This window comes from Pongo abelii, chromosome 6 (assembly GCF_028885655.2).
Source record: "Pongo abelii isolate AG06213 chromosome 6, NHGRI_mPonAbe1-v2.0_pri, whole genome shotgun sequence".
Taxonomy (NCBI): Eukaryota; Metazoa; Chordata; class Mammalia; order Primates; family Hominidae; genus Pongo; species Pongo abelii.
The window spans coordinates 99187735-99212513 of record NC_071991.2 but is presented as its reverse complement, the minus strand read 5'-3'; the positions used below and the strand labels follow the sequence as shown (position 1 = coordinate 99212513).

Genomic DNA, 24779 nt, shown 5'->3' with positions numbered 1-24779 from the left:
CAGGGAGGTTGAGGCTGTAGTGAGCCATAAGAATGTCAGTGCACCCCAGCCTGGGCAACAGAGCAAGACCCTGTCTCAAAAATAATCAGAATAAAATGAAAGACCAAAGAACCAGATTACTTCTACAATCCCTTTCAGCCATAAAATCCCATTATTCTATGAGGTGCTAAATTAAGAATTTTGATGGCCGGGAGTGGTGGCTCACACCTGTAATCCCAGCACTTTGGGAAGCCAAAGCAGGTGGATCACCTGAGGTCAGGAGTTCGAGACCAGCCTGGCCAACACAGGGAAACCCTGTCTCTACTAAAAATATAAAAATTAGTCGGAAGTGGTGGTGGATGCCTGTGGTGCTGGCTACTCAGGAGGCTGAGGCAGGAGAATCACTTGAACCTGGGAGGCGGAGGTTGCAGTGAGCTGAGATCGCACCATTGCACTCCAGCCTGGGCGACGGAGCAAGACTCCGTCTCAGGAAAAAAAAAAAAAAAAAAGAATTTTGAGAATCAAGATATCAGTGGAGACTGGACACAGTGGCTCATGCCTGTAATCTTAACATGTTGGGTGGCTGAAGTGAGCTCAGGAGTTCAAGACCAGCCTGGGCAACATGACTAATCCCCTCTCTGCTAAAAACACAAAAATTTAGCCAAGGGTGGTGGCGCACACTTGTAATCCCAGCTACTCGGGAGACTGAGGCAGGAGTATCGCTTGAACCTGGGAGGTGGAGGTTGCAGTGAGCTGAGATCACACCACTGCACTCCAGCCTGGGTGACAGAGCAAGGCACTGTCTCAAAAAAAAAAAAAAAAAAAAAAAAAAAAAGATTATCAGTGGAGACTGGGAGACCATCACTGAAGGGGAAGACAAGACCAGGCAATATCTGGATACCAGAACGAGAGACAGCAGGATCAGGCAGACGGATAGACATGACATGAGGAGAACGGAGGTGAGCAAAAGACCATGGTGTGATCCAGGCACATGCTGTGAAATGGTGACAAGGATGGGAGAGTTCAATATGGCCTGGTTCTGAAGGAGCTCTGGTTATTCAAGCTCTTGAACCAAATCACAGCTTCACAGAGCATCTGTGAAACTTGACTGTCTATGATGGTGAGAAGGAGCTCTGGAAAATCTCAGTGGCAATGGGGCCCCTGACCCATATGGTCACCCCAATTGCTGCCCAGTGGGAATCTGCTGTGACTTGTGGCAAATGCAACTACACAGGGGAGGATGAAGGGGACAGCCAGAGCCTGGTTTCCTATGGAAGTCCATTTTCTCAGTAAAATATTCACTCTGCCATCTCTACAGCCAAGAAAAGGAGCATTATTGATTAAAAAAAGAAAAAAACTGCATTGTAAAGTATGTGGATCAAAGAACCCTGTTTACAAAAAAATGGTACAATTTGTCTCATCTACAGTGGAAAAATCTTATTTTAAGCAACAGTGTTAAACCCCACCTGAGACAAACCACATCTTATAATCAAATGGCTTGTAAGGCCATTTGATGGACAGACAAAATAAACGTTTCCAAAATATTCGTTCAAATAAAACATTCTAATAAATCCTGTAGTGCTTTCTGGTTACATCATCTGAAATCTTTACTGAACAAAATGAAACCTTCCCATGATGAGCAATACCTTTCATATACTGATGACTCCTAAATGTGTCTCTCCAGCCCTGACCTCTTACCTGGCCTTCTGACTCATCTCCAAACTCCACCTCACATCTCCACTGGGATGTCTATTAGGCATGTCAAACTGAGCAAGTCCAAAATGAAACTCTTCTTTCCTGCACCTCCCATACACACATATACACCCACATGCCCTTCTACCTGTTCTAGCCAAAAACTTTAAAGTGAGTCACGCATGACTTGTCTCTTTTTCTTATGTTCCCATCAAATCCAGCGGCATACATGCATAGATATATATATATGTTTTTGTTTTTTTTTTTTTTTTTGAGACAGAGTCTCACTGTGTCACCCAGGCTGGAGTACAGTGGCGTGATCTCTGCTCACTGCAACCTTTATTTCCTGGGATCAAGCAATTCTCCCAGGCTTGCCACCTGTATTCTCCCAATTACAGGCGTGTGCCACCACACCCGGCTAATTTTTGTATTTTTAGTAAAGACAGGGTTTCACCATGTTGGCCAGGCTGTTCTCAAACTCCTGACCTCAGGTGTTCCACCTGCCTCAGCCTCCCAAAGTGCTAGGATTACAGGCATGAGCCACTGTGCCCAGCCAAGCAGCCAATCTTGACAAGTCGATCTTTCGAATACATCCAAACACAGCCACTTACCCCTTGCTCCACTTTACCAGTCCAAGCCATTAGACTATAATAGTTCTCTCCTTGCCCTGCTGCAGTCCATCTTCCATGCAGCAGCTACAACAATCCTTTTATGAAGCAAGTTAGATCACGTCCCTGCTCAGTATGCGTATCTCTTCCCATTTTACTAGGAATGAGGGCCACACCTTTACAATGGCCTCCTTGGGTCTATGTGATCCGTCTGCACCTCACCTCTTTTTTCCTTTGCCCTCAGTTCCTACCACTCTGCCCCTTGTTCACTCCACTCATCTCACCGACCTCCTCACTATCCTTGAACAGCGAGTCTACCAAGTATAGTCCTGTGATGACTGATCTGCCAGAAATGTGCTTTCTCCATAGCCTCATGCTTGTTCCATCCCCACCTTCAGGTCTCTGTTTAAACATTCCCCTAATGGCCTTTCCTAGTATCATTCCCCAAATAAATTAATTGGACTCAAATCTCTGCTTCAGGCACAGTTATGGGGAAATTCACACTAACATAAGAACTTAACTCAGGGAGCAATATAACTCTAGGATCACTCCAGCCAGCATTGGCATAAGGGACTGGGAAGACTGAAGCAGGGAAGAAAAGTACACCAGTAAATGGGGCATTATCAAATTAGTGACCACCTTGGATTTTAAGCTGCTTGGAGTACACCTCACAATTACCCACTTTAGAGACGGAAAGGAAGACCATTTATCTTTCAGCTCCTTGCCACCATTGGTCATGGGTTATTCTCCTGGGCATCATGCCCAACCATACTTCCAAGCTGTACATGTGTAGGCAGTAAATAGATTTTCCTAAGCGCCCTTGGCAGAAAGCAAGACACAGGTAGGGCAGCTGAGGTGAGGCACTGTCAGACTATATCTAGGCAGAGCTGGCCAACATGGTAAAGTTGTGAGGTATCCAATATAATAACTAATAATGTTCATTGCACTGTTTTTAAAGATGCAAGCAGATCATCTCACTATAAGTGCATCAAACTTAAACAAGACTGAGCAAGCATCCCTGAATAGATTTTAATGTTGCAATCAGGTAAAGTTTAAAATTGGCCTGAAAGTAAATTTTATAATCTACATAATCATAAAGGACTACTGTTCTGTGTGACAGTCAGGCATAGATGGTGAACAATAGATAGATGTAAAAAATGTAGTTACTACTCAGTTTCCCAACATAATAAAGAATTTTTAAGGCTAAAAAAATAAGGCTCAAGAAGAACTGGGAGGCACAGGAGCCAACCCAAGTTTCTATACAGATGCCCACCCTCACCACCTCCAGGAACACAGCAGCTAGGCCTTTCCTCTTCTTGGAGAAATGGGTCTATTGCCCAAAGGTCGCAGCCATATCCTGGGGTTTTGCCCATACCCTTGTTTTAAGGGTCGGAACACCGAAGTCCCAGATCATATTTCACTTAAGCTATTCCAGTTCCCTCTCCTCTCCAGCAAACCCTGCGCTTAATTCTAAAAGGAGCAGAGAGTGCTGACAGTACTGGGAAAAGGAGGACATGGCACCAAAGACGGAAGGGGTTGTTCTCAGTATATCATGGCAACGGGAGGGTAAGGATGAGCAATACAAATGATGAGATTTCAGGTGAGCCTCCTGCCCACCAAATCTCCCATAAACAATTTTACTGAGGCCCCCAAGAAGGTCCCTTGCAGACTAGGCTCTGGGGAAATGTGTGTCATGAGAAGCCTGGGAGTGCCTCACAAGCCTCATGTGGAAAGTAAGTACAAAGGGTTTTTCCATCACATGCAACGGCAGGAAAATACATCTGAGTGGGAACTATGCTAACAAAAGAAGTAATTTAAGAAGGAATTTAAGTGTCAAATAAACAGAACAGATGGAAAGCACCTGGGAGCAGAATAGTAAGAGATTGATAGGAGACCCACTAGGCCGGAAGTTGACCAATGGTAATCACAGGCTGGCTCCAGCCCACAGGTGGTGATTATTGTCCCAAGTAGGATTTTTAAATATATTCAAGCCAACATTTACAAATTCGTTCTTTACAAAAAGCTCCAGACTTCCCTTGATAAATTGAAAAGCCAGTTCCACTGGACTTGCTAGTGACAACAAAAAGCTAGAGCTGAGTAGTGGCTCCCCTTCTTGAAAGTCCCCCACGGGGCATCCCCACCCTACTACTAGTCCCTATATCTCTTGAACTTTTTTTTTTTTCCATTAAAGAAAAAAAATATTTCTTGGTTTCTGTGTTAAAAATGGAAAAAAAAAAACAAAGACATTCTGCTGGTCACTTGATTTTTTTCTTACATTCAATCTGCTTCACATATTTACATGGTCTCTCTGGCCAATGTATGCATTTGCATTTGAAACCTTAGACTAGACTGAAAGCCCCATGAGGGTAGATGCTATATCTCTCTTACACACCCTTGTATCTCCAGCACCATGCATAATGCCTGACCCCCAGCAGGCACTCAATACTGTTGAGTTATAGACAGAGGGATGACTTACAGCACTTTTTAAAAGGTGGTGGGGAGGGGCTAGGGAGCATCACATAGCTACAAAACTATAAAGTGGGCCTTAGCAAATGAGCAGAATTAATCTTTAGTACTGGTGTAGTACTTACAATGTGTTAGGTACTAATCAATACTTAACCAGATATAAGAAAAGATGCATTCTTGACTTTCCCAATCTTTTATACCAACATCTGACCATAGGTTTCTACTTCAGCATTTATTTAGCCTGCAGGTACTAATTACCATCTTAATACTTCTGCTGAATCACTGTTAGATCATTGTCTGTACTTTTCTGTTTGCTTGAAAAAAAATTTTTTTTAAGTCTTTTTCATGCTTGACATGACCTTTGCCTTTTATTCTGAGATACGATAAGGCTATTCCTAAAGATGCCTGAAATTTTATTTGGTAGTATAATAAATCATCTACCAATAACCTTCATCTACCCATAGATACTAAAAAGTGTAATTTCATTACCTGGTTGAAGTTCGTTCCTTTTTCCTTCTTTAGTAGACTGAACTAAACTTGCAGCTAATGGAAAAACAAAAACAAATCCATTAGCAATTGATCCATATGGTAGCTTGTTAAAGTTTACCAGTTTAAACCTGAAATAGATGAGGGCTCAAAGGATATGTCAACGGAAGATAAGGGCAGAACACAAAGCATTCTTTTTTGTAGGTATACCCTCCATATTCTTTATTTCAAACTTAACTTCTCAAGAACATTTCTTTCCTAGGAAATTATTGTTATATAATAATTTAATACTGCAAAAATCTAATACTATGAAACTCTTGAAAGATGTAGTTCAGTTCTTGACATGTAGCAATAAGAGCTCAACTTACCAAGCAAAGTTCTTTCACTGTTGACAGAGCAACTGAAAACTTGCAAGTCTTTCTCAAAGGTATACAGAAGCTATTGAAACAAAAGTATTTTTTAATTTGAAGTTTCATACATTAAATAACAATTGTATGAACATAAATTCCCATTAAGCTCTGTGCTAAGTATTACTGGGGCAAAATATTTCAGTAAAGAATCAAACTAGTTTAGCTATGCTGACACATTCCAGACTACTCTTTACCAAAAAAAAGTTTGCTATTGTAAGCCATGTTGGCACTAATATTTAGCCATGAGACAACCAAGTATAGTGGTTAACAGCATAGACATTGGAGCCCAGCTAGATCCAGGTTCAAATCCTGACTCTGTCACTTGCTAGCTGTGTGACCTTGGATAAATTATTCAGCTTCTCTATCCCCCCATCGGTGAAATAGGAATCATAACATCTACTCATTGGATTGTTAGGGGGATCAAGTGAGATAATCTATATGAAGCACTTAGTGCAATAAGCACTCAAATGTTAGTTATTGTAATTACTGAGGTAATTAATTACAAAATAATCATTAGTTTTCTTAGCCACTGTCACAAGTGCATCTCCCATAGGCCTTTCATATTTAGAGGACTGGGAAGGTAGTCTTCTTTAATTTTTTTTCCTTGTTGTTGTTTAAAATGTTCAAAATATTGCAAGATTCCATTTTCTTGAATATTAAAGAAAATGAAAATGCCCATGCAGGAGGATGTGATGTAGAAATTGAGGAACTAGAGAACACCAGTTCTATTAGGCAGGCTCTCTTAAAGAACACCCAGAGGATAAGGGAAAGAGACAGTCTTAGACCTCAGAAGAGAACTGACTAAGAGAAACAGTAAATAGTGTAAGTATTAAGAAGGTTACTAGTATCTGCATACTAAAAAAGTATCGAGAACACACCAGACCCCTATAGCTAGAAGTTGATGGGAAAAGCTGGGAAAGTTAGGGAACAACTGATTACAGAAAGTGAACTTTCAGTTAATCAGGTACTGAATTCATGTGAGAATTGTCAGTTTCCTTTGACTCTTGCTCTAACTGAGGGATTCTAAATTATTACTAAGAAGAATCTAATTCTAAATTATTACTAAGAAGAATGGGTACATACACTTAATTTTTAGTTTGTTATCTTTTAATTACAAAGATAACATAAGTATAGTCTCAATGTTTAAAAGATTCAAACACTATCAAATAAAAAGTCAAAGCCAGCCTGGACACCACGACAAAATCCTGTCTCTACAAAAGTTTTTTAAAAAATATGCCAGGCATGGTGGCATGCCTGTAGTCCTAGCTACTTGGAAGGCTGAGATAGGAGGATTACTTGAGCCCAGGAGGTCAAGATTGCTGTGGGCCGTGATTGTGCCACTGCACTCCAGCCCAAGTGACAGAGCGACACCCTGTCTCAAACAAAAATAAAAGGTCAAAAGAAATGACAGTCCTTTACACTCAGCCAATCCCAACTCTCTTCCAAAAGGAAGCATGTTTATAAATTTTCTATATTTATGCACTTATATTACACAGTTACATTGCAAGTTTTTTAAAAACATAAATGGAATGTATTATTCTGACAACTTGCTTTTTTCAAGTAACAATATGTTTTGGAGAGCCTTCTGTACCAGTACATTTATAGACTTCTTAATCCTTTAATAGCTGTATCAATTTCCAAAAACTTACTGATGGGCATTTAGTTTGCCTCCTACATTTAGGTAATATAATAATCCAATGAACCTTTTACATAAACCTGTATGAATTTGTGCAGATATTTCTGTAGAATCAAAACCTCAAAGTGGAATTTCTAGGTCAATAGGTGTGCAAGTATCAGAAGTCTTTAACTCCAAGCATCAAAAAATCTTCCCCGACTAGCTTAGTCAAAAAGACAATTAGAGGCTCATGAAATTGAACAGAATGGGGTGTTACTTCAGTATTGGCTTGATCCAGAGCTGGAAATATACATTCTCCTAGCTTTCTGGGTTCAATACATTTGTCAGCTTCCACACAATAGAGCTCCAAGTTCTATTCCCCAAAGCCACAGCAATTCCAACCCAGTGAATTCACTTATCATCGAACCCAGTGGAAAAGAGGAGTCCATGTCCCAAATTTCCAGCAAAGTATTCTCTTGTATCCAACCAGTTTAGGTCATATTCACTCTTGTATGCACTACCAGGGAAGTCCTACATGACAGAAGGTGGGAGAAAGAGGTGGAAGAGGGTGAAGAAGGAAAGCTATTGGGACCGTGCTTATGCTTATCCCATTACTTATGCTAATGGGAAGCATAAGTAATACACTGCTTCCCATTTGCATATTGCAGGGTAAGACCATTAACTCAAAACTTGAGGTGAGGGGTGGTGGGGCAAAGTGGAGTCAACCCACTTGTCCCTATTGCTCCCACCAAGTACAGTTTTAAAACCCAGGACATATATTTTTTAAGTTTCAATGACGACTCTGAAATGCCGAGAGAAGGCAGCAGACTCTTTAGGGACCTCAGATCCTGATGAATGACATAGTGGTAAGTTCCCTGGGTTTTCCTTTTGTGTCATATAGCCTAGACTCAGAGCTAAAGAGGTGAAAACAACAGAAATACTGATGGGAGCAGACAAAAACAAACACACACCCATGCTCTCTAGCCAAAGGAACTGGAAAGGGGAAACATAGCTAGAGAGAAACTTTTTTACTATAACCACCCTAACTCCAGCCAAACACCACAAAAGAAAATGCAACCCCACTCCCATCTCTACCAGCAAAGGCTGCATGGGGAGCTTACACTCCCACCTTTGCCCAGCTGTAACAAGGCAGGCTTCCCCCTTCTGCGAGAAGAGTATCAAAGAAGACCAAGTAGGAAATCAGGACTTTCATCCATTCCCAGTGGTAAACAAGCTTTCCCCCACCAAGAGTGCCAGCAAAGCCACGTGGATCCTGGACTCCCACCCAGACCCAGTAGTAAAGAGTTCCCTTTCCACCTCCTCACTGGGATGGTTTCCAAGGTGGCTGAATGGGAAATCAAAACTTCCACTACCACCCAATGATAATGAGGCCTTCACCTACCTTTCCCCCATCCTGCTCCTCTGCTGTGGTATCAGTGGAGGCCAAGTGGGGAAACTGAAATCCCACCTTCTGTCTAGCCATAACAAGACACTTCTCTCCACTGGGGTGTCCAAGTAGGCCAAGTGGGGAACCTGGACCTTCCCCTGGCACAACCTAGCAGTAGTAGGTTGTACCACCAACCCCACTAATTCCCCAACAGGTAAATTATCACAGGAGGTATGCTAAAGAGAAGACTTAAATAACATCCAGAGTTTCATAATGTAGTACTCGAAATGTCTAACATACAATAGAAAACCTCATGTCATACCAAAAACCAGGAAGATCTCAAACTCAATGAGAAAACAATAGGCACAAGCACTGAGATAACAAAGATATTGGAATTTTCTGACAAAGATTTTAAAACGGTCATAAAAATGCTTCAATAAGTAATTACAAGCATGCTTGAAGCAAATGAAAAAAAATCTCAGCAAGAAATAGAATATATAAAGAAAAACACAAATGGAAATTTCACAACTGAAAAATACAATTACCAATTTTTTTTTTTTTTTTTAACAAAACCTCCATGGGTAGGCTCAACAACATAGTGGAGAGGACAGAAGAATCAGTGAACTTGAAAACAATAGAAGTTACCTAATTTAAACAACAGAAAATCGAAAAATAAAAGAAACAGAACCTCAGAGATCCGTGAGACTATAACAAAAGATCTACCATTCTTGTAATCAGAGTCCATAAAAAGAGAAGAGAAACAGATTGGAACTTTAAGAAAAAATACTTGAAGAAATATTGGCTAATGACTAAAAATGTCCCAAATTTGGCAAGAGACTACAGATTCAATAAGCAGAATAAACCCCAAACAGGCAAAATCCAAACAAATCCACACCAAGACACAGCACAATCAAACTTCAGAAAACTAAGGAGAAAGTAAAAAATTTTTTCAAAATCAGCAAAGAAAAAAGTGACATCTATATTGGGGGGAGAAAATTTCAAAAGACAGCAGATTTCTCATGAGAAACCAGAGAACCCAGAAGGAAGTGGCATGTTTTTCAAGAGAGGAACAAAAAGAACTATGAATCCTGAATTCTATACTTGGCAAAATTATCCTTCAGGAGTGAAAGAAAAAAAGACATTCTCAGATGAAGAAAACTATGAAAATTTGTCATCAGCATACCTACCCTAAAAAAATGGCTAAAAAAAGTTCTTGAAAGAGAAAGGAAATGATAAAAGAGGAACCTTAGAACATCAGAAAGAACCATGGAAAGAGCAAATATATAGGTAAACACAATAGACTTTCCTTCTCCTCTTGTGTTTTCTAAATTATGTTCAACAATCAGGGCGAAAAGTATAACATTGCCTGATGTGGATCTTAAAGAATGTACAGGAAATATCGAAGACAATCAAAAACACGGAAAGGTAAAGAGACTCAAAAGGAGATAATAGTTCCACACGTCATTCGAACTGGTAAAATTTCAACACCAATAGATCTTGTAGAGATGGAACAACTCTTTCTCAATTGCAGTGGTAATTACAGGAATCTACACAAGTAATGAAATGGCATAGAACTATATGCACACATTCTACCAACATTAATTTATTGGTTTTAATATATTAACCTATAGTTACACGAGATTTAACAATTGAGAGAAACTGAGTGATGAGTACACAGGACATTACTGTACTAGTTTTATCAAATTTAAAAAATAAAAACTTTTAGAGAAGGATGGGTAAGCATTAAGACCCAGACACTGTTATCCCATCCTGAAGCTCAACTACCAAGAGAAAGATTTTTTTTCTCTCTTGATGGCACCATCTTTCCTCATGGTGGCACCTTTACAAGGAAAAATATAGTACTTGAAAAGAATTTTAGGCCGGGCGCGGTGGCTCACACCTGTAATCTCAGCACTTTGGAGGCTGAGGCAGGCAGATCACGAGGTCAAGAGATTGAGACCATCCTGGCCAACATGGGAAACCCCATCTCTACTAAAAAAAAAAAAAAAAAAAAGAAAAAAGAAAAAAATATATATATATACACACACACACACAAAAGATTAGCTGGGTGTGGTGGCACACACCTGTAGTTCCAGCAACTTGGGAGGCTGAGGTAGGAGATTTGCTTGAACCCAGGAGGCGGAGGTTGCAGTGAGCTGAGATGGCGCCACTGCACTCCAGCCTGGCAATAGAGTGAGACTCTGTCTCAAAAAAAAAAAAAAAAAAAAAAGAAAAAAAGAATTTTAAAGCCCATCTAGATTTGGTATACAAATCCATTCCTTCAATAAAACCATCAAAAGGTCAGTAAAAAAAAAACATATGGGCTGTAAGGGTTGTGCTTATGTGGAGAAGAGACGGGAGAAGGGGAGGGTTTGTTTAGCGACTACGGTTCAGAAGAAAAATTTGCCGTTTACAAAGCTAGTTTAAATTTCCTATTAATTTATCCTTTGGCGAAGTTATTTTCTGGACTAACTTTCACATTTTGGAATTCAAAGCAGCTTTGTCACTGGAAAATTTTTGAAAAACAGCCACTCTGGAGGGAACCTATCACTATCAATCCATTGAAAAACATTCACTGCACTCCTACCACTCACAGGCAGTAAGCTAAAGGTAAGGGGGATGAAACACATTGGTATGCAAAGCGCTCCTACTGTCAAGTGCTCATAGTCTTGGGAGAGAGGAATATGACCACAAAAGATAGCAGCAGTCACCACAACTGGATTGACAGAAGACAGACTATGATGTCTCCTCTCAACCCACCTTTTTAGAATACATGCCACACAGAAATTAAGCTAACAATTGCACTGAAAACTTGAGATTTTATTCTCTTTCCCTACACTGTGTATTGTGAAAGAGTTTATGTTGATCATCACTGTGTCTCCAGCACCTGACAGAGAAAACACTCAATGCTTATTTGTTGGATCAGTGAATGGGTGAATGAATTAATGAATAAAGGTGAAAGTGGTGGAAGAAGGGAAGAGAGAATTAACCAAGCAGCATATTGGAACCCTGAAGAGTAAGGTGACCTGTAAGAAATTTGTAATGGATAAAGGACATTTAAGTTCAAAGATGTCTAATATTCAATTCTAAATTGTTTTTACATAGGCACAAAATTACTGCCTCCCATTTGCTCCCAGAATTAGACAAAGCCTGTCACATCAACCAACGCCTTATGTGAGTAATTTGGGGAAAAAAAATAAGGAAAGGGGATCCTTGTCTGGATCACTAAGAAATAATGAGAAACAAGACACGTGAAGGTTAAGCAGAAAGAGTCAGAGGTCATTATACGATGACCTGGGAGTACACAAATCTCAAGGAAGACATTGGACCTCCTACTTTCTTACAGGATATTGAATAATTTGTTTGGACCAATTTTACTTAAATCTCAAAGGTCTAAGAGACTTCACCTCACTTTTTGGTCCAACAGTCCTTGCATTTTTTTGTTTAAGATAACAGGACCAAGAGATCGTTAAAGGAGAAGAGAAGGAATGCAAAGAAATATAATTTTTTAGAAAATAAAGTTGGTATTCCCACTCCTAGATACACACACAAAAGAATGACAAAATAGCTATGTATACAATAGTGTTCATAATAGGCAAATATTAGAAACAGATGCCCATCAACAAATAAATGAATAAATGAATAAATAAATGAATAAAACTGTTGCATGTACTGTGATAACTGATTACAAGAATTGGAGTTATTCTGTCATACTCAATCAAGTTAAATCAAGAGATCAGGAGAGGAAAAGAGAAGCACACAGGGCACAAGTGCCTGCCCAGGTATTGTGCAAGCCAGCTGCCAAAATGACCAAATGCCATAAACTTAAGAACAGCTTCACCTAGTAGCTGCTGAAACAAACTGCCATGGCTCTAAAACTAGTTTTACCTACTGCTTTCACACACCGAGATCTTGCCTGCTCCTGGAAACTTTCCTATTGCCAATGAGTTTTCTTTCAAAGCCATGTGTAACATTTCTCTTTCTGATAAAACCCCCAACCTTTCTTAGTTCTCTGGACATACCAAAGACTACCCTGGTCTGTGTGTATGCCTCAAATTGCAATTCTGTTTTTTCAAATAAAATGTTTAGAGAAAAAGAGAAAATAAAGTTAGAATTTATATCTAGAAAAAGGAGGAGACAAAGAAAACTCTAAAGGCAGTAAAGTAACCAATGAGTAATCTATGATTTTTACCTCATTTTGTCTGGTTTGACAATCATATAATCCAAAGACGACATTTCCCTTATCATCCTAAAAAAAATTAACCAGATGTTTATTAAATATCATTGTTTAGGAAGTTAGAATGTTACCAGTTTTAAAACCAACCTGCAATAACTCAATCTTAGCAGTAAGCACTCTAAAAGAAGCTTTCTATGCCTGTCAGAGGGGGACTGAATCCAGTTCAGCTAGTCATTTGGGCTCAAAGAATGAAATGGATCAACACTGTAGAGCTCAGTGAGTTTGGGGAACTGTCTAGTAGGACTGAGCATGGTGAAGGCGTAAATTTTTTTATACTTCCACTTATGTCTTTGAAAATATACACATATGACAGATAATAGGGATGGCTAGGACAAGTCCATAACATTCTTATAAGTAAAACATTGTGAATCACACAATTCCTTAAAGGTAACATTCTAAGACACAACTTAAAATAATTATTTTTACTTTAAAAAGCACAGTGATATAATTGTGCAAAGCAAACTGGCCATTTGAATTATTCATATGTGCTTATTATAGTAAAGTTAAATTTTCCTTAGAACATTTGACATTGAAAACACATTGTTAAATAACAATGCTTCAGGTGCCTGTAGTCCTAGCTACTGGGGAGGTTGAGGCAGGAGCTCAAGGAACCTACTTGAGCCCATGAGTTTGATGCTGCAATGAGCTATGATTGTGCCACCACACCCCAGCCTGGGTGACAGGGCAAGACTCTGTTTCTAAAAACAAAATAATAATAATGCTTTAAAAGTCCTAACATATCTACGTCTGAAGAGAGTAATCATATTTAATATTTTCTCCAATGATAAAATGTTAACATATTAATTAGGTTTAAACATTTTTACTTGGCATTTTTTGTCCAGAAAATGAAATTGTTCATTAATTCAAAATTTGAGTATTATGTCAGATATGCCCGTTTAGTTTTATTTTAAAATGAAGAAACATTTAATACTAAAAAAAAATTTTTTTTTTTTTTTGAGACAGGGTTTCGCTCTGCCACCCAGGCTGGAGTGCAGTGGCACAATCTCAGCTCACTGCAACCTCCACCTCCTGGGTTCAAGCGATTCTCCTGCCTCAGCCTCCTGAGTAGCTGGAACTACAGGTGTGCGCCACCACGCCCAGCTCATTTTTGTATTTTTTGGTACAAACGGGGTTTTGCCATGTTGGCAAGGCTGGTCTCGATCTCGTGACCTCAAGTGATCTGCAGGTTGCAGCCTTCCAAAGTGCTAGAATTACAATTGTGAGCCACCATGCCCAGCCTAATACTGCTAAATTTCAATCACTTTATTCAGTCTCACACACACAAAGTCATATGTTAAGATTAAATGCCAACAAGTTTATTCATTACCCTTCAACAAGATACAGTATAGAATTCTGTAAAAAGAGAATATAAATGATCAAAAACAGTAAATTTTACATCTTACCACAATACAAAAGAATATAGACATACCTTATAGGTATAAATAATATTTCCATTTCTTTCAACATTTAACACACGTAAGCTCTCATAATCGTTTTCTAAAACATCTGAAATGATAATAGGAGGTTAATACTCAGCAGAAGATGGTTAGAAACATATCTAACCAATATATTAGTGAAGGAAGCCAAATATAAATATATACTAATAATTCTATTATATAAAACTTAAAAACAGGCAAAACAAATCTCTTTTATTAGAAGTATAAACAGTAGTGACCTTTAAGGAAGGAGAAAGCCATAGTCATTGAGAGGTATCTCAAGCGAGCCTTGTTAGGTGTTGGTAATGTTAAGTGTTTTGGGTATACTGATACACTCTGCAATAACTCACTGAGCTGTACACTCTTTTCTGTGTGAATGTTATACAATAAATTTCAAGTATCTATTAGTTTTTGCTTTATGCATTTTGAGGATACATCATTAAGGGCATACGAGTTTGAAATTGTTATAGCCTCCTGGTAGATTAACCACTGTTAGGTTCTAAGCTGAGCTGCCAGGTGTCTGAGTACTCAATTAAAACAAGATTAAAAAGTTAATATTAACTTTTTAACAGTCAAGCTTTTAATCACTTACTGTGATGCTATAAAGCAAGAGGTTAACAAGAGAAAGTGCTAATGTCCCTGGTCTATTTTCTCCCCATGGAATGGTGCCGTTAGCCAAGGGTCAGGTGAATCAGCACAGATATGGAGCTCTCTTCACTATCGAGGGACCCTGCCAAAAAGGTTCCTGCAGTATCATGGATACAGGGGCCGAGGGTAGGGAGAGGGAGAAGAGCTAGGAGTGGAAAAGTATTTCACTGGAGTAGAGAAAAAACAGTCTTTGAAGCTCCCCTCTCCCCGCTGCTAAGGTGGTTTTAGTGGTTTAGAGGCTACTGAGAAAGGTCTCTGCTAAAGGCCTCTGATAAAGAGGCCTCTAAATGAAGAACCCGGGCTAGGGATGCATCTATCTATAAGAGTATGGCTGGCCAGCGGGGCCTGAATCACAGTCACAACTCATTTCAGGGACTACAGGGCATTGGCCACACACCAAGTCAGATTTGGGGAGGGTAGCTTTCCCCCATAAGGCCTGTCAGATAAAGTCTTTGTAACTGCACATAGTTGGGTGTGAAAAATTACACATAAGTTTTTAAAATAGGAGCTGGATTAGCAACCCTTTATTCATTATACAATGTCCTTTATTTCTAATAATTATTTTTACTTTAAGGTCTACTTTGTCCAATACTAGTATAACTACATCAGCTTGGTTAGTGCTTGCATAACTTTCTGTTATTAATCTTCCTGTGTCCTTATATTGAAGATATGTTTTATAAGCAGTATCCACTTGAGATTTTTTCCTCCAATCTGACATTCTTAATCTTTTAATTGGGATATGTAGTCCATTTACATTTAATGTAATTACTAACATATTGGGTTGATATTTATCATATTGCTATTTGTTTTCTATGTGTCTCACCTGTTTTACTACTCTTCTGGACTAAGTTTACTATTTCATTCTATTACCTATTAACTTGTCAGTTATATGTTTTTGCTATTCTTTTATTAGTTATACTAAAAGTTAAAACATGCATCCTTGACTTATTATGTTTTAGTATTCTGTGATGCAAAAAAAAATCTGAAGCAACTGAAACTCTCATACATTGTTAATGGGAGTATAAATTGGAAAACTGGCAGTAGCTAGTGAAGCTGAACACATGACTCAGCAACTGCACTTGTACATATATCTTCAAAAGAAATATATACATATATTTAGCAAGGGACACATAAGAATGTCTATAGTACTGTGGTACATTATTGCCCAAACCAGAAACCCAAACCATCCATGAAGTGAAGAATGAATAAATTGTGTTATATCCAAACAGTGGAATAGTACAAAACAATGAATTAATATTCTGCAATAACACATATGAAACTGAGCAAAAGAACCTTCCCCACCACCAAAAGAAGGTACAAATTGTATGTTTCAATTCATACACAAGTTTTCAATAATGGGCACAACTAATCTACAGTGTTAGATAAGTGACTGTTAGAAAGGAGCATGAAGGACTTCTGAGGTTCCATTAATATTCTCCTTCCTGTTCTGAGACTTAGTTGCATAACTGTGTTTCACTTGGTGAAAATTAACTAAGCTGTGAACTTTAACTTGTGTCCTTATCTATATGAAAGCCCTATTTTGCTGAAGGATATACAGACTCTTTACACAAAACATTTAACTTATAAGTTAACTGACCATCTTTCTTCTAAAATTTTAGGATATTTCTCCTAATTCTACAGTTAAAGGATTTAAACACTGGTAGATTCAGCATTGTACTTATCACTAATTGGGCAGAAGTGTGTACTTTCCCAATTTCCTCAAAAGTTATCCAAAATTATGGCCGGCACAGTAGCTCACGCCTGTAATCTCAGCACTTTGGAAAGCTGAGGCAGACGGATCACTTGAGGCCAGGAATTCAAGAGCAGCCTGGTCAACATAGTGAAACCCAATCTCTACTAAAAAATACAAAAAATTAGCTGGGCACAGTGGTGCACACCTGTAATCCCAGCTACTCAGGAGGCTGACAGGAGAATCACTTGAACCCAGGAGGTGGAGGTTGCAATGAGCTGGGATTGAGCCATTGCACTTCAGAGCAAGACTCTGTCTCAAAAAAAAAAAGAAAAGATAAATTGCTTAAATTTGATTAATTTTTCCCATACAGGAATAGTTTTTACATGTTAATTACATTGATTATGACAAATTCTAATATTCTGACAAAACATATCTGTAACTCAGCAAATTTCTATCTGTATTCCTAAAAGGAAAAGACAAGATAAAAAATAAAGATAATTGGTGAGCTGGACACCTGCACTGGAGCTGGAGGTGGGAAACATTTAGAGAGAGGAAGAGCAGGTTTCACTGAGAACTTAGACATCATCCTGAGATGTCTCTTCCCCACCCTTCACAAGCAGCAGCTTCGTGGGTCTCCTAGGGGCAGGGCAAAGGGATAGGGCAAAGTGTTTTCTATACATGGGTATAAACATTTGTCAGTATACTGCCATGTATATGGAGCTGTCAGACTCACTTCACACTGAAGGATAATAAGGATAATAATTTGGTCTCTTAGGAGACTAGGATTTAAATAATCAGTTTATGGGCCAAGCATGATGACTCATGCCTGTAATCTCAGCACTCTGGGAGGCCAAGATGGGAGGATGGCTTGAGCTCAGGAGTTCAAGACCAACCTGGGCAACACAGCAAAACCCTATCTCTCAATAATAATAATAAGTTTATGGCTAAGTAGGCCTTCACAATTTAGAGAGTTCTCATTTCTATCTCATCTCCATTGTATAAGGTATTCCAGGCCTACCCTACTATACTTCTCAATGAGATAATGATACTTGACCAATATACAGTGAAAAGGTGGCATAGACTGAACTCAAACCTAGAAAAAGGTAAACAGAACAATGGGCTGAGTGTTCTGTATGAAGCTTACAATGAGAAAATGGGTAATTACTCAAAAGTCCTTTGAAAGGTAGATATTGTAGACATCTAAAGAGAATTTCAGTGAGTTGTTTCATCCTGTACATGACTCAAAACTTCTGGAATGCAATGTGTCAATATTTTGAGAAGTATTTTTTTCTTTCAAGATTATAAGTATGCTAGGAGAGATCGTCGCAAAAGTACACTTAAAAGGTTTCGGCTAAGATAAGAACTCCTTTACAAAAAATCTTGCTAAATCCAATTTACTTGCAAAAGCATATCTATTTTCAGATTACTATAATACTAAGAGAAAAAAATTCTCCAACAAACGCAGATTACAATAAATGGCACATTTTTATCCCATTAAACTACTCTGGCTGTCTTAAAATCATTAAGGGAGCTTTTAAAAGAACACTGATGCCCCAAGCCATACCCAGGATATTCTGATTTTATTGAGCTGGTGTGGAGCCCACTCTCTGGTGTATATGTATTTGTTTTAGATTCCCTGGGTGATTCTAATGTACAGCCAGGGTTAAGAACCATTGAACTACAAATGTACATTACATATTAAGCAATATTTGTTAGAGGGCATAACTTGGACCATCTTATAATATAACCATGGTAGACAGAGAGTTGAAAGAAATAAAAATAATGTTTTCATGGGAACATTAGGTAATAACTGCAGGGCTGAATAACCTGCAGTTAAGTACACAGTTCACATTTCAAGGACATGTGAAATAGACAAATTTGGTAATGTTGCAAATCCAGAGACCAATGTCTCACCACATAGTATTAAGCCATCGGCTCTTCCTCCCTGGACTAGTTGCCCATGTTTTAACACACCCTTTTAAAAGAAGTATTCAGTAACCTCTTTGCTTATTCATTCTGACTCTTCTCCCAGTAGTTCATCACTGGAAAGTCCAGAGGAAGAAGTTTTGCAATTTCAAATGAGGAAATGTGGTTTAATTTCACAGTTTAGTATACTCACTGCTCATGAATAAAACAATGTAGCATTTTGATAGATACTTGCATAGGTAAACCTATAAAGAAAGGAGAGTACCTAGATACTAAAGGTATTGGCAAGGCATAGCTCTTGTAAAACAAAAGCTGGTTGGCCAGATATGCTCATGCGTTTCAATCTATTCTTTGTCAAACAAAAGTGATTTCACTTTACAGGAAGAGGGTTTCTCAAATGTATACATTTTATCCCAAACTGCTATGAGACAAAAATTAAAGTATTTGTCTTTCCAATGACCATACTTAAGGAGAAAAATGTCATGCAGCCTTATACAAAATTTTGAACTAGTTCCTAATACATACATCAAGAGGTGATAAAATATGATTATACCTATAACATTCTTATTCTGTAAATAATTCATATAAATCCTCAGGCTCAAGATGACCAGTTATTATAATTCCTAAACCTATGCAGTAAACATTATGTGATTTATATTTCATATTCTGAGTAAAATGAAGTTAAGAGAGAGATGAGAATTAGAAAAGGAGACTAGGAAAGAATTAGCGGAAAGAAAAGTAAAAAGGACAGATACTGGCAAGAAAATAGTAAAAAAAAAAAAAAAAAAAAGTGAAAACAATGTGATTAAGGTAACCCTCTGGCCCCCAAATCAATCTAGGAATACATAGGAGGCAACAAAAAAAAGTATTATTCTCGAATCAGTCACTTGGTAAAATATACCACTTCCCTGGCAAAGATTACAATATTTGAAAGACAAGTCAATCTGGTGTATCATAAATCCAAGACTAATAAAAGCAGGCAAGAAAATCTACATCCTTTCCAGTCTTAAATATTGACATTCAAATGTTAGAAAACTTACATATTGCAGATCTTATTTTCTTGAAGATGTGATCAATCCCAACAAGGGATTAAGCACGGGATACAAAAGTCAACATATAAGACCTATCTACTATAGTGCTACATACCAGCAATAGTTACAACATGTCATGTTTTTAAGTGTGCTAGTTATGAGAGCAACAAAAAAATAACCTAGGATGAAATCTAGCAAAACAGGTGCAGAACCTTCATGGAGAAAATTCTAAGACTTATTAAGAGTCATTTAAAAAGATCTAAATAAATAATGAGCTATATTTTGTTCATAGTTGGGAAGATTCAATATTGTAAAGATGCCAATTCTCCCCAAGCTGATCTATAGAGGCAATGTGACTAAAGGAAATCCAAATTAACTTTTTTTGTAAAATCTGACAGGCAGATTCAAAAATATATATATGAAAAAGCAAAGTGCATACAATAGCTAAGACACTCGTGAAGAATACTAAGGTGAGGGGACTTACCCTACCAGTTATCAATACTTACCATAAAGCATAGTTATTAAGATGTTGTCATGGCCGGGCATGGTGGCTCACACCTGTAATCCCAGCACTTTGGGAGGCCGAGGTGGGCGCATCACCTGAGGTCAGGAGTTCAACACCAGCCTGACCAATATGGTGAAACTCTGTCTCTACTAAAAATATAAAAATTAGCTGGGCATGGCAGCATATGCCTGTAACCCCAGCTACTTGGGAGGTTGAGGCAGGAGAATCGCTTGAACCCGGGAGGCGGAGGTTGCAGTGAGCTGAGATTGCGCCACTGCACTCCAGCTAGGGCGACAGAGCTCGACTCTCAAAAAAAAAAGTTGTCAAGTTGAGATAATGAAACAAAATGAACTCAGAAAAGGAGACCTACATAAGGAAGCTTGATGTGACAGAAGTGGCTTTGTTGTGAGAACTAAAAGGACTATTTGGTTGATAATATTGAAACAATTAGCTATTAATATATTTTTTAAAAAATTGGACTCCTATAAATTGTGTCACATAAAAATAAATTCTAGGTGGATTAAAATCAAAAGGTGAAAAAGTCATAAAGCTTCCAAAAGTTAATATTAAAAATGTCTTCACGACTTCAAAACAGGGAGGATTTAAGAGAGCTGAAAAGGTACAAACTATAAAGAAAAACTCCTAATTTAGACTACATTAAAATTAAGAACTCCTGTTTATCAAAGGCACCATCACAAACAGAAACAGAAGGGACAGACTAAGAGAAAAATATTTGCAACACATGTGATAAAGAACTATAATCCCAAAAACATAACCCCTAAAATAATCAATTAAAAAAAATAGGAAAGTGGACAAAAGGATGAATAGGCACTTCACAGGCAGGGAAATTCAAGTGGCCAGTAAATACATAGAGATGATCAACCTCGGAGCACAATGAAATAATTAATCCTACCAGTTTGACAAAAAAAAAAATTAAATCTTGAACTGTCGAGGACTTGTGAGGATAGTGAGTATCAGAAACATTTCCACACCACAAGTCACAGTGTTAATAAGTACAACACTTTGGAAAACAATTTGGCACTGCCCAGGAAAGACGAAGATGTGCACAGCCCATGACTTAGCAACTCCACTTTTAGACATACATTCTAGAGAAACATACGCCTGTGTGCACCAAGTGGTTAGTAAGAGCACTGACCATACAGCAAACCCCAGAAACCCCCCCAAAAGCCACCCACTGGAAAAATAAGTTGGTTTCCCCAGGAAGCACTCTGAGACAGAGTTTAGTACCCAGTATGTTCATCAGGGAGTGCTCAGGAAAGTGGGATTAACACCCTTAAGAGGAAGGAGAAGGAAGCAAGTCCTGGTAGGGTGAGAAGTCCAGTAGCAACGCAGGCACAATATCCTCAGGTGACCTTGGGTCCCCCAAAGAGGAAGCTTCAGAACTGAAATGGAGTTGTCCCATGTTCGGTCAAAATGGCCAGGGCTTTAAAGCCCACTCAATCTCATGTGGTCCATACCCAAAAGGAAGTGAAGTTGGGTAGGGCAGCCCTCTTGCCAGGCAATCCCTGAAGGGGCTGACAGCTGAAGACTGCCTGCTGACTATACTCACAGCACCCGGGACAAGCTCTTCTTTGAAAGGAAAATCTAAGGGGTGCATCTCCATGTCCACCATTGTGTTGAATTCACACGATGGAACACTATATAGCATTAATTAATACAAATTAATAACCTGCAGCTAGCCAGTCAATATGGGTAAATCTCACAATATTGAGAAGGAAAATAAGCAAAAGGAATGCACACAGTATGCTTTAAAGTTCACAGGCAAGCAAAATGAAATATTTTGCCCATACATATAGGCTAAAACTACAAATAAAGTCAAAGTAATGTTAAAATATAAAAATGTAAATGGTTGCTAACCTAGGAGGTGAGGATGAGAGAAAGAAATAGAATCAGAAAGGAGCACATAAGAGACTTCCAAGGGTCTTGACATTGCTCCATTTTTAAGCTGGGTAGTGGATACACGGTTTTACTTTGGTGGTTTTTTTTTTTCTTTTATCATTTACAGCTACCTGTTAAAATATTCTTTTATGTAGTTGTTTTGATTTTTAACAAATATCTTCTTTTATTTCAGGAGAAACTGTTTTCTCAAAAGTTCAACCCAGAACCAGGAGCAAATGCAGTAACCAAATCTGTTCTCCTTCCTCCTTGACCCCTTGTTGACCAAAATGCTTACAGGCACAGAATTTCCATGGCTGACTCAGCCCAGCTCTCTGTTTTGCCAGGAATATATCATACATATCTCATGAGAATTACTTAGCACCTCTAAGAAAACTTCAATTGTATTTGTTGATGTAAAAACATTAAGGCTTCAAATTTAGAAAGCAAATATGCATAGAGGAGGCATTACAATGGTATAGTAATTCATAATTTACATTTGAAAAGCTAGAACTTTAAAAGGATAATGATTTCCACAAATGTGTGTAGTAACTGCTGCGCTAGAAATGAGACAGAATCCCAGATTTCCCTGCCACTGCTATAAATAACAGAACAGGAATTAATTTGTGTAGGGGTATTTTTGAGGTACCACCCACTGGTGATTATCAGAGGTGATAATTCTCTTAGTATAACAGGGCTAATATCTTAACAAGATATTTGCTCTGAAAGAGCAAAATACTACCAGTATCAGAAAAGCTAGTATTTCCAGAAAGTACCTTCTGAGGACCTAGGGCTATCTGTTGTTTAGTGGAAGGTCAATACACAAGTTTATATTTATTCAGATGAGCGAAAGCTACAAGGAAGCCAGGTCCCAGTGGGTCACACACAGCTTTTCAAGCACGACACACATTACGGAAACATAAGACTGTGGCATTTCACACTTATCTAACTTCTCATTTGCGGACACCTGCCATTTAGCAAAATAAAGTGGGAGTCCAGAAAAAGGAGTACTTGGTGGTAGAAGACAGAGCTGTCTGTTGTATTTCAAAAAGTTAAGCCTTCAAAAACTTTTCAGACATTTGGGCGCTTTTTTTTTTTTTTTGAGACTGAGACTTACTCTGTTGCCCAGGCTGGAGTGCAGTGGCGAGAGCTCGGCTCACTGCAACCTCTGCCTCCCAGGTTCAAGCGATTCTCCTGCCTCAGCCTCCCGAGTAGCTGGGATTACAGGCGCGTGTCACCACGCCCAGCTAATTTTTGTATAAAATTATTCCTTGACCACCCTTTCCACCTCGAAAGAAAGTAAAGCCTTACTAAGCATGACACTAATGCAAACGCAATGCATATGCTACACAAACATATAACTCCTTATTTGGAGCTAATAATATTCCAAGCCAAGGAAACCTACAAATAATTTCGCTATAGTCATAGGAGAGTGTGAAGATACAAGATAGCAACTTGATATATAACTCACATCAAGAAAACTTTCACCAGTGTTTAAGGGAAAGGGGTTGTAGATGTGGGTCATTTAATACCCACTTCCAAATTCACTGAAGTGGACAGCGCCCTACACACAAGGTGAGACCTACAGGCATCATTGCTTTGAAGCGGCATTTAAGCTCTGAAGCTCCAACATTTACAGAAGACTTTAAAAACTTTGTGAGAAATCACAAAGTTCCCCTTCTTTAAAACAGATCAGTGCTGGGAAGGCTCAAAAGTCACTTTCACTCCCTTACCGAATCATCAAAAAGCCCGGAGGTGGCGAGGCCGAGAGCCCAGCATCTCGCGCGCAGCCCCAGCCTGCACAGGTGCGGAGCTCGGGGGCGGCTGGGGGCTCTCGCCCCGCCGCGCGCAGCCTGGAGGCGGCCCCTGCCCTCTCGCGCCTCACCGCCGAGGCCCATGTCCCCTGAGCCACGGACATGGTTCAACAAACACATAAACACGTCTCGCAAATGTGGGGACAAACTGTTCCACTGTTAGGTATAGGGTGGTTTGCTTGGTCGTCACGGATTCTTTCTCAAAACGTGAAGCTTCCAGGAGGACCCCTGTCTTGGCAAAGCCCCTGCGCTGCCGATGAAGCCCCCGGGAGGTGGGATGCGACCGCTGAGCTGAGCACGACCCTCTCCCCTTGCCGTGAGGTGATGCTGAGGGAACCGCCAGCGGCCCGGCCCCTCTGCCAAGGGTGAATTTCCGCGGGCCGGCAGCGAGCCAGGCGCCTCAGGCCCCACGGCGACCTGGCCCGGGCTCTGCCCCCAGACCTTCCGCCGTGGCTGGGTGAGGGTGGCAAAGCCAAAACAGCCCTCTGAGGAGGGGAGCGGCGCCCCCGCACCAGCCTTCCCAGGGCGGCGACACCCCGGGTTGCTCCCCGCCGGGTCGGAGTCCGGAGGGTATGAGGGACTCCCACTCCCCGCCCCCTCCACCGCCCAGCCGCGCGCCTCCGGCACCTGCGCCGCCGCTTCCGGCCCCGCTGGCCTCCGACACTGCCCGCTGCGCCCGCAACCACGGGAGCACGTCCTTCCCGAGGTCGAAGTCGGCGACCAGGCGGAGAGCCATCGCCCGGACACGACCACCGGGCGGCTCTGGGGCCCCGCACCGCGGGCATTCCCGGCCCCGCGTGGCCGCCTCGCCCTCGCGTCCCCGCGCCCGCCCCCTCCTTCCTCTCCCCCGCCCCCTGCTGCTTTCGGTTCTGCGGCGCCCTGGCCTGAGAAGCCCCGGCACCACCTCCTCCCGGCCGGCGGCCCTCAGCCGCCGGCGGCCCGCACCCGAG

General features: G+C 40.0%; 1 protein-coding gene across 4 annotated transcripts in view; it reads right to left on the bottom strand.

The window, feature by feature from the left end:
- Positions 1 to 24779, bottom strand: part of GSAP (gamma-secretase activating protein) — a 105058-nt gene extending 80279 nt beyond the window's left edge. The window contains exons 1-5 of one of the 4 annotated variants that reach the window (XM_009243098.3): positions 24457 to 24779; positions 14310 to 14386; positions 12836 to 12892; positions 5600 to 5669; positions 5235 to 5288 (exon numbers count right to left, since the gene is read on the bottom strand). In XM_009243098.3, coding sequence (XP_009241373.1) covers positions 5235 to 5288; positions 5600 to 5669; positions 12836 to 12892; positions 14310 to 14386; positions 24457 to 24565 — 367 coding nt within the window. In that variant the 5' untranslated portion in view covers positions 24566 to 24779. Of the gene's footprint in view, positions 1 to 5234; positions 5289 to 5599; positions 5670 to 12835; positions 12893 to 14309; positions 14387 to 23748; positions 24386 to 24456 lie in introns of those variants that run through there. The other 3 variants (XM_009243097.3, XM_002818307.5, XM_063726108.1) reach the window with 3 other exon arrangements.